This window comes from Bison bison, unplaced genomic scaffold, assembly GCF_000754665.1.
Source record: "Bison bison bison isolate TAMUID 2011002044 unplaced genomic scaffold, Bison_UMD1.0 scf7180017864516, whole genome shotgun sequence".
In the NCBI taxonomy this organism is placed as follows: domain Eukaryota; kingdom Metazoa; phylum Chordata; class Mammalia; order Artiodactyla; family Bovidae; genus Bison; species Bison bison.
The window spans coordinates 2,485,006-2,494,442 of NW_011495069.1; the positions used below are offsets into that span (position 1 = coordinate 2,485,006).

General features: G+C 54.9%; 1 protein-coding gene across 1 annotated transcript in view; it reads right to left on the minus strand.

Moving 5' to 3' along the window:
- The window catches only part of TMCO4 (transmembrane and coiled-coil domains 4), a 99,318-nt gene that overhangs the window by 7,848 nt on the left and 82,033 nt on the right, over window positions 1-9,437 (minus strand). Inside the window, exon 13 of the mRNA XM_010829943.1 lies at window positions 3,313-3,430. Coding sequence (XP_010828245.1) covers window positions 3,313-3,430 — 118 coding nt within the window. The remainder of the gene's footprint in view (window positions 1-3,312; window positions 3,431-9,437) is intronic.

Below are 9,437 nucleotides of genomic sequence, written 5' to 3' on the forward strand. Positions count from 1 at the left end.
TTATTAGGCAGGAGCTGGGAGGCTGCCATGAAGGCATCTGAGCCCGGAGAGGAATCTCTGCAGCTGCTGGTCCCGGGGGCAGAACTGAAGGTGGAGACGGGGGCAGGGGAGGCGGGGCCCAGCGTTAAAGGTGGGCCTCCTGGGCACCAAGCATCACGCATGTGCCCTGGAAGGTAGGTGGTAGCCTTGTTTCTAGGATGCGGTACCCGAGGCACAGAGAGGTTAAGCTGCTGGCCTGAGGTCACACAGCCAGCACAGCGGCAGCAGAGGCGGGTTCCAAGCCAGGCCTCCCTGGCATCAACCGCTGGGCTCTTCCCACTACATCCCATTCAGAGGCTTCCCAGGGCAGAATTGGCATCTTTCAAGGGCTCTGTAGCATTTCAAGGAAATTTTCATTGAAAAGGAAATTTCAGCCACACTTTTTCACATTTGATTCCTGTGGCAGAGGGAGACCCCTGGCATGGTGGGGCATCAAGTCAAACAGGACAGAGACCCCTGGACACGGGCCAGGGGGCATCAGAGGCTGGTGGTCTCCTAGTCTTGTTAGCCAAGCTCTCCTCATTCCCACAGGTAGGCGACCGCACAGACTCCGGACCTGGTTTCAGAGATCGGATCTACGACTCTGGTTCTGTGAGTCTATCGTCTCAAGCCTCGCTCAGTCATGTCTGACTCTTAGCGTAGCCTGCAGGCTCCTGTGTCCATGGAATTCTTCAGGCAAGAATACTGGAGTGGGTTGTCATTCCTGACTCTGGGGAATATTCCCAATCCAGGAATCGAACCTGGGTCTCCTGCATTGCTGGCAGATTCTTTACTGTCTGAGCCACCAGGGAAACCCATTGTCTCAAGCCTCAGTGTTCTAGTCTATGACTTGGGGATGCCCACAGCCTACTCAACAGGGTTGCTGTGAGGTTGATATCGCATGAAGCAAGTCTCTCAGGGGTAAAGATGATCTAGAGAGATGACTCTAGGGGTTGAAGCTCCCCTTCCTCTGGTGGGTCAGAACTTGTGAGCCAGGGCCCTGGGAGTCTGGGGGAGTAAAGATATGAGCCAGGACAAGTTGGCCCCCGCAAGATGGTGGCAGGCCGGGTGAGAGACCCAGGGGTCCTCAGGGCAAGGTCACGGCCCATGAGCTCTGGGGCTGGCAGTGCCTGATAATGTTCCAGTTTTACATTTTTGTGCTAGAACCCCCCGTGCTCTCTTCAGGCCTCAGTTTAGCTTTAACAAACATGCAACCGGCGACTTCCCTGCCACGTCCAGTGGTTAGGACGCCACCTTCCAGTGCAGTGGATGTGGGTTCGATCCCTGGTCGGGGAGCCAAGACCCCACATGCCTTGCAGCCAAAAAACCAAAAGCGTAAAACATAAGCAACACTGTCAAAAAAATAAATCTTTAAAAAGCAAATCAGAAAACCCCTAAAACCTCATGCAACCTGGCGTTAGCTGTGCTGGTGGGGGTCAGGGTGCCCAGCTTCCCCCACCACGAGGTGCAGTGTGTGTGTGTGTGTGTGTGTGTGTGTGTGTGCGTGTGTTGGGGGGTGTTGCTGGGCCAGGCTGATGTTGAAGCTGAAGGGAGGAGCCAAGGCCATCCCGGCTACCCACCCCCAGGGGAGTTTTCAGATGCCCAGGGAGGGGCCTGGTCTGCCTGCTTTCAGACAGGACGGCGTGGCTGGCTCAAACCACGCTTATGCAGTACCTGGGGCAACTGGTTTATGCTTGGGAAATGTTTGGCACTTGACACATGGCAGCTGGTAGTGTAGTAACTGGAAACTGAAGCTCCTTTTCCCGGGGGACTTTCATCGCAGCGACTTCCCCTGGCGGAGTTTGCTTGAGGATGTAACTGCAGCCCACGACCCACCCCTTCCTGGCAGCTGGTGCCTTTGCCACTGGTTCCCACATCTACCCAACCAGGGGCGATGCCCACTGGCTTCAGACCTGGGCTTGAGTCCTGCTCTGCCATGCTCCCGCTGAGTGACCCTGGGCAAGTCCCTTAGCCTCTCAAAACCTCAGAGGTCGTGGGCTGCAGTTACATCCGTACAGTGGGGATATGGACACTAAAAAAGGCTCAGGGCAGAGCTGGGCATCGCGTTGGTACATGAAGCTATTATTAACTCTCTAGGACAGACATGTAGTGGGGGGACGAGGTTCCTGCAAGCTTGGAAAACGGATCTAGAAACCCAAATTAAGTTTGTGTGGCTGCTGGGGTGGGTCCCCCCGATTTCCCAGTAAGAATGCTTTGGACCGTCTGCCCTGATTAGTCTGAGATGTGGAAGAGTCCTTGGGGAGTATGTTTAATATGCAGACGAGCAGGCTCCACTTCTAGAGATTGATGGAGGAGGTCTGGGCAGCTGGGCTCTGGGACCTGCATTTTAAGTAAACTCTCCAGATACGTCAAAGGTCAGGGACCTTGGAACACGCTTTGCCTTCCGATGCAGGGGGTGTGGGTTCAATATCTGGTGGGAGAGCCAAGATCCCACATGCCTTGCAGCCAAAAAACCAAACACATCAAACAGAAGCAACACTGTCATAAATTAAACACCCTCCTTGCTCCCTATTCCAAGGTTTTGGGCGTGTGTGCTAAATCACCTCAGCTGTGCTGACTCTGTGCAGCACTGTGTAGCCCGCCAGGCTCCTCTGTCCACGGGATTCTCCAGACAGGAATCCTGGGGTGGGCTGCCACGGCCTCCTCCAGAGGATCTTCCCCACCCAGGGATCGAGCCCACACATCTTACTTCTCTCGCACTGGCAGGCGGCTCTTTACCACTACTGCCACCCAGGAAGCCCACTCCGTTTCACAGCCTGGCGGTCAGGTGCTTCTCTTCCGGTCCAGCCTGAACACTTCCACGTGTATCCTCTGGTTGTTCCGGTTACTCTCCGGAGAAACAGACTGTCCTGACTAGTAATCTGGGCTCGGGGAGTGAGTGAGGGCTGGGGGAGGAGTGGAAAGAGGGCAGTAATGTAGGGGCAAGAACACGGGCTTTGGAGGTTCAAATCCAGGTTATCAGTCGAGCATTGCATGATGGGAACGTTACTAAGCCTCAGTTTCCTAATCTGCAGAATGGGGATAATGATGCCTGGCCCTGAGACCATGTGCAGGTTAGAGAGGACGTGTGCCAAGGGCCTGGGGGCATTGCCCTGGCACAGGGATGGTGCCTATGAACAGGACTTACTGGTTCCCCAGTGAGTTCTTACAATCCTCTCGTCTGGGGTGGACCGGGCCGGGGCGCGTCCCTGGCACATGGGTCGCTGGGCTGGAGTAAGACGTGCGCCATCCCCACCCCCCAAAGTCGGCCCCAGGGGGCCCGGGGGCGCTCACCACGGAGGACAGGTCCACGTTCTCCACCCTCCTGTCTTGCAGCAGCACAGGCTGCAGGCCTGCCACGTGGAGCCGCACAGACGACGTGCGGTAGACGAAGCTCAGCAGCCAGTCCGCCCTGCGGGGAGAGGATGCAGTGAGAAGGGGTGGACGCCAGCTCAGGAGGGCCTGGCCCGGCCCCAGCGAGCCTGGCAGGATGGGCGCTTCTGTGGGAAACTGGGGCTCGCTGTGCCCTGGGATGGCGGGGGCAGCTGCAGGTGCCGATGCTTTGGGAGCACCGCCGGGCCTGGCAGCTCCGGGGAAGCCGCTTGGTTCCCTGCCGGCTCACTGGGGCAGAAAACAGTGCTGAGAGCAACAGACAGTCTCTGCTGAGTGGATGACTGAGGGAACCGCATGCCATTCTCCAGAAATCAGCATGAGGCTGGGAGGAACGCTCTCCGCTGGTTGTGGGCTTCCAGTTCCCCGGGGTGTCTGGGCCAGGGCTCCTGGGAGATCAAAGAGAGGCAGCAGGACATCTGTCTCGGGGAGAGGACCACGGGGGTCCAGGACACATCTCTGCAAGCTGGGACTCTGGGTTTGGGGCCCCCCATCTGACTGTGAACGGGAGGGACTGAGACAGGCCCAGCCTGCAGCCTCCTGCCCTCACTAGGAGGCCAGGGTGACCCCCAGGTGGGTCACAGCCCTGCAACAGTCCTCCTCCGCTCTCAGGGGTGCTGTGAACCCCATGCTCTATACCCCGTCACTCCTAGCCAGACATCCGCCCTGCACTCCAGAGAGAGGATAACCCCGGACCCTCTGCAGCCTGATTCTTCAGGTACACCGAGCTGTGTCCACAGAAGGCCTGGTCTACAGGGTCCATGGGGCAGTGTTCCCCCTCGAGCCCCTGCGCCCTGCCCGGGGTGACGCTGGCCCTGTTCTCCAGCAGGTCCGTGCGCGTGGACACTTCTGTTCCCCCTCAGCCTCCAGGACTGGAACTCTACTTGGCACATCAGGCTGTCCTTCGTTTAGGCCGAGTCTGACTCTGGTTTGCAGGGTCCCCTGAGTCCATTATTCTTCTGCGCTTGTTTGAAAGCAGGGCTCTCCCTCCCTGCCGTGTGGGGGGGATCGGCTGAGAGTCAGGGCTCCCTGACCTGCCTGTCTGACCACAGGCGAGGCCCCCGAGCTGTCTGGGACCCATGGTGTGGCGGGCTCCCTAGGCTCCCTGGTAGCTTTGACCCTTCAGGGTCTCTGACCACATGGGTGTCTGTGTGTTACCACCCTGGACACCCCTGGAAGGACCGGGGTCCAGAGTTGAGGGGCTCTCAACAGACCCTTGGGCTTCCCAGGCGGCGCTAGTGGTAAAGAACCCACCTCCCAATGCAGGAGACATAAAGAGATGTGGGATCGATCCCTGGGTCAGGAAAATCCCCTGGAGGAGGGCATGGCAACCCACTCTGGTATTAGTGCCTGGAGAACCCCAAGGACAGAGGGGCCTGGTGGGCTGCAGTCCATGGGGTCACAAGAGAGTTGGATACGACTGAGGCGACTTAGTACACTCGTTCGCAGGCAACAGACCCACCTGCTGTGTCCCCGCCGACTCCACCGTGTGAATCACCCACCAGGTCCCTCAAACAGAAGCCGGCAGGACCATGTCCCAGGTCCCCCTTCCCCCCTTGGAAGGCCACTGATCACTGAATCCACCTGCCCTGCTCCCCCAGGACCTTCTGCTCCAGCTCTGAAATCAGGCAGCCCCTCCCCCAGCCCCTCCCCTTCCTTAAACTCTTACCCGACCCCTGTCCTCTCAGTAGCTGACCGTGACTCCCCACTGCCCACAAGCGTTCTTTTCTAGAAAATTCCTTAACTCTGTCCAGACAGCAATGCTTGCACACCCCAATGGTTAGCCTCATACTGAAGGCCCAGGAGAGTGTCCCTCAGAATGATGGCTAAGGGGAGAAGGGAGACTGATCCGAGCTGTTCTATCAAGTCATCATGAGACTCGTGCATCAAACACAGGGTGTGAGGGAGGCCCCCGAGATGGTTCTGACATGGAAAGTTGTAAATGAGAGACGTGCCTGGGGTACGGTGGGTGAGAATCCACCGGCCAGTGCGGGGACACGGGTGTGACCGCTGCTTGGGGAGATCCCACACGCCGTGGGGCAACTAAGCCCGAGTACCACAAGTACTGAGTCCGGGCGCCTGGAGCCGTGCTCCCCAACGAGAGAGGCCAGTGCAACCAGAAGCCTGTGCCTCGCAACTCGAGAGTGGTCCACCCGCTCAGCGCAACTGGAGAAAGCCCATGCCTGGCAACAAAGACCCAGAACAACCCAAAAGACAAGACAGGAAGAAGGTCATCAACGGGCAAGGCCAGCGTCGTTCCTGCCCACGGTCCATCTGAACTCTGACCACACTCTACTTAACGACGTTAACTGCACTCGTTTATACACACGTACGGATGAACTTCCAAGGACAGAGGAGCCTGGCGGGCTACAGTCCACGGGGTCGCAGGAGCTGGACGCGACTAGGCGACAGAACGGTGACGACAGACAGGGCGAGATCGCGTGTTAGAAGGTTCCAGAGCCTCGAAACTGCTGAAGGAGCCCAGCGCTTTTGTAGAGGCTGCCAGACCCCCTCACGGCGGGTGGGCCACAGCCCCCGCCTGGGACCGTCCTGCCCTGTCAGTCACCGGCTGTGTGACCTCGGGTGAGTTGCCTGACCCCTCTGAGCCTCAGGCTGGTCACTGTGAGTCACCGTGCGGGGAGGGCAGGAGCACGCCCAGAGAGGGCATCCTGTGCGCCCAGCACTCACACCCGCGAGCCCGGGAGGCACTGGTGCCATGACAGCCCTAGCTCGGGGCCTTCACGGGCTCCGTGGCCGCTCTTGCCAGGCCTACTCTTCCCGGCTCTGCCGGGCTCCTATCCCCTCCTTCACCATCAAGCTTGCACGTGCCCCCTCCAGGAGTGGCCCTGAGCCCCTCCCCCTGACATTAATAACCCCCGTCCCTCCGGCGCCTGCCGTGTGCTCCCCTTTCGGTGTTTGTTACATGTCCTCTGTGGGTCCGTCCCTGGGTATTTTCCTTTCCTGGGCAGAGAGCTCGTTGAGAACCGTGCCCTAGACCTGCATCCTGCCTCCCAAGTGGAGTCGTGAAACCCCTTGGTGGGTGGGGTGCCCAGCAAGCCAGGCCTCAGTGCTCCAGGCCAGGCGGATGCACGAATCAAGCTGGCCCTTGACCAGCACCATGGGACCTGCGGAAGGCTGTGCCCTGGGTCCTCTCAGGCCTGGAGTCGCTTGTGGGCAGGGGTCCGCCCTCCCACCGCCCGCTCCTTCTAACATCAGCCCCTCCCCACACGGCACTGGAGCAGACACCACTCAGGGTCCCCTGGAGCTCAGAATGAAACCCTCTCACTGCAGATGCCCCAGGGGTCAGGAGACAGGCTCACCCGAGTTCACATCCTGGCTCTGCTGTGTGACCTTGGCCTTTGACCCTGTCTGCGCTTCAGTGTCCTTGCAGTACAACAGGGAACAGCTCCACTCAGCCCGGCTGGCTCCCAGGGAGTGTGTGAAAGCAGGCGAAGAGCTTGCGAGTTTTATTAATGCACATTATAAATGTATAAATGGATATAGTTTGGTAGCTTTGGCCTGAAGCTCCCTTACCCCCTCACTCACTCTCCATCTTAAGTAAGTTCACGGCAACCAAAGAGTGTTTGGGGGCCAAGAATGTGAATTCCTGGCTGCTGCTTAATTTAATCAAGAAACGACAGTTACTGTTTTGGTCTGCACATTCCTCCCCTCTTCTCTCCTTCCTCCTTCTCCTCCTTTTTCGTCTCTGGAGAGATGGCTCAGGATCTCACAAAATAATGGAAACCAAGCTTATTAGCCTCAGGTTCTCAACAGAACAGGTGGCTTTAATCGGATTTTGCTGCTTTGATATTGCACACATGCACTTTTAATTCCTTCCCTTTGCTGTTTATGAAACACACCAAAAACATCCTGTGCTGTGAATATGCCCATGTTGCTTACTGGGCACCCACAAACTGCCATTCCCACCCCACATAATCTCCTTTAATCCTCCCAGAACTCCTGTGCAGGATGGCCTCTTATTCCCATTGCACAGGTAGGAATACTGAGCTTCAGATTTGCTTGTCCAAAGGCATCCGAGAGATAAAGCATGGAGCCAAGATTTTAACCAAGGACTGTTTGATGTCAATGTTGTGTCCATTCTTTTTCTTATTTCTTAAACTGCCCTTACTTAAAAGTCTCTTTTATTAAAAAAGAAGTACATATATACACACATGTAACTAATCACTTTGCTATATACTTGGAACTAATGCAATACTGTACATCAACTATGTATCAATGGGAAAAAAACCCTTCCAAGCCCTCCTTGCAATCCCTATCTACTCTTCATGGGTTTCACTGTTATCCCTGTCTCATGGTCCCTCTGGACTTCCCTGTTCATTTCCAGACACACAGATACATATATGCACACACAGGAACTTCTTCTTCTGTAAACGGGCCCATAGAATGGATTGCTGCCCTTGCTTTTTTAAAAACATGATTCCCCTCTTTGTGGTCATTTAGGTCACTGGGCTGCTTTCAATTTTTATAAATGAAGCTGCAAGGATCCCCTCTGTGCATCCATCTCTGTGCATGTGAGTATCTATTTATGTAGGATCACAGGAGCCAGAGTCTGTGGTGTCAGAAGACTGGCACATTAATAATTTGGATAGATATTGCCAATTACCCCCAAAAAGGATTCACTAAATTCAACTACCACCAAGAGTATAACAATGCCCATTTCACCACATCTTCACCGACACTGAATGCTATTCACATTTCAGATGTTCGATGATGTGATGGATGATAAACAGTATTTTACTTACTTTACTTTGCATCTATTTCATTAATAATGAGGTTGGATATCTTTTCAAAAGTTTATTCACTGCATTTATTCCATGCTTATGTGTAGACATCTTTTGGCCATTTTCTCTTTTATCTCTTAAATTTTTTTAGGCCACACCATGCGGCATGTGGGATTTTAAGTTTCCCAATCAGGGAGTGAACCCACGCCCCCCGCATTGGGAGTGTGCAGTCTTACCACTGGATGGCCAGAGAAGTCTCTGGCCATTTTCTTATTGGATTTTTAAAATTGATTTGATTGAGCTCTTTATATATTACGGCTCTTTATCATTGTTTCTTTGTTCTCTCTACCATATTCTGATTCTAAGAACCCAGCTTAGAATATGAGGGACAGGGTTTGGGGAGAATGGACACATGTACATATCTGGCTGAGTCCCTTCGCTGTTTACCTGAAACCACCACAGCATTGCTCGTCGGCTATACCCCAGTACAAAGTAAAAAGTTTAAAGTTTGAAAAGAAAAAAGAATATGAACGATAAAGCCATACTAATTGGTTGAACTCTGGTGTCCTGGCTAATGCCCTCTATCCATGGCTAAAGATCATCTTTATCTTTAGCTCTGGACGTGGGCTAAGTTATCAAAATGATGAAGACTTTCCAAATCTGTTCTATTCAGGTGCAGGTTCCACTTGGGATGGTTAGGCTTAGATCAAAACTAAAGTTAACCGGCCTTGCGACTCAACTTCTCTGAGCCTCAGCTTTCTCACTTGTGAAATGGGATCAATAATATGAACCCCTTAGGGTTTGGGGGTAGGATCTTCCCTTCCTCCCCTGTGTCTAGGGCGCCACCTTGGCTGAAGCCCCCAAGTCCTTCTCAAATCCCCGGCCAGGACGCCTCCTTTCTAGCCCCACAGCCATCAGCCTCCGTAGCCCTCAGCTCCTGCTGGAGGATCTGTCATATGCTGTGGGTGCTGAGCCCCCCAGGGCTGTCATCCCCACCCTGAGACATTGCTCTGAAAGCCTGGACAATCCCCACTCCCTTCCTACCAAATAATGCACACGAGGGACTTCCCTGGTGGTCTGGTGGGTTAAGAATCCGCCTTTCAATGCAAGGGACATGGGTTCGATCCCTGGTCAGAGAGAAGATCCCACACGCCACGGGGCAACTAAGCCTGCGTGCTCCAACTACTGAGCTCGCACACCGCGCCTAGAGAAGACTGCAGGCCGCAGCAGAGACCCAGCGCAGCCAAAAAACAATAAACGAACACAGCACACCAGGGCTCGTTAGTC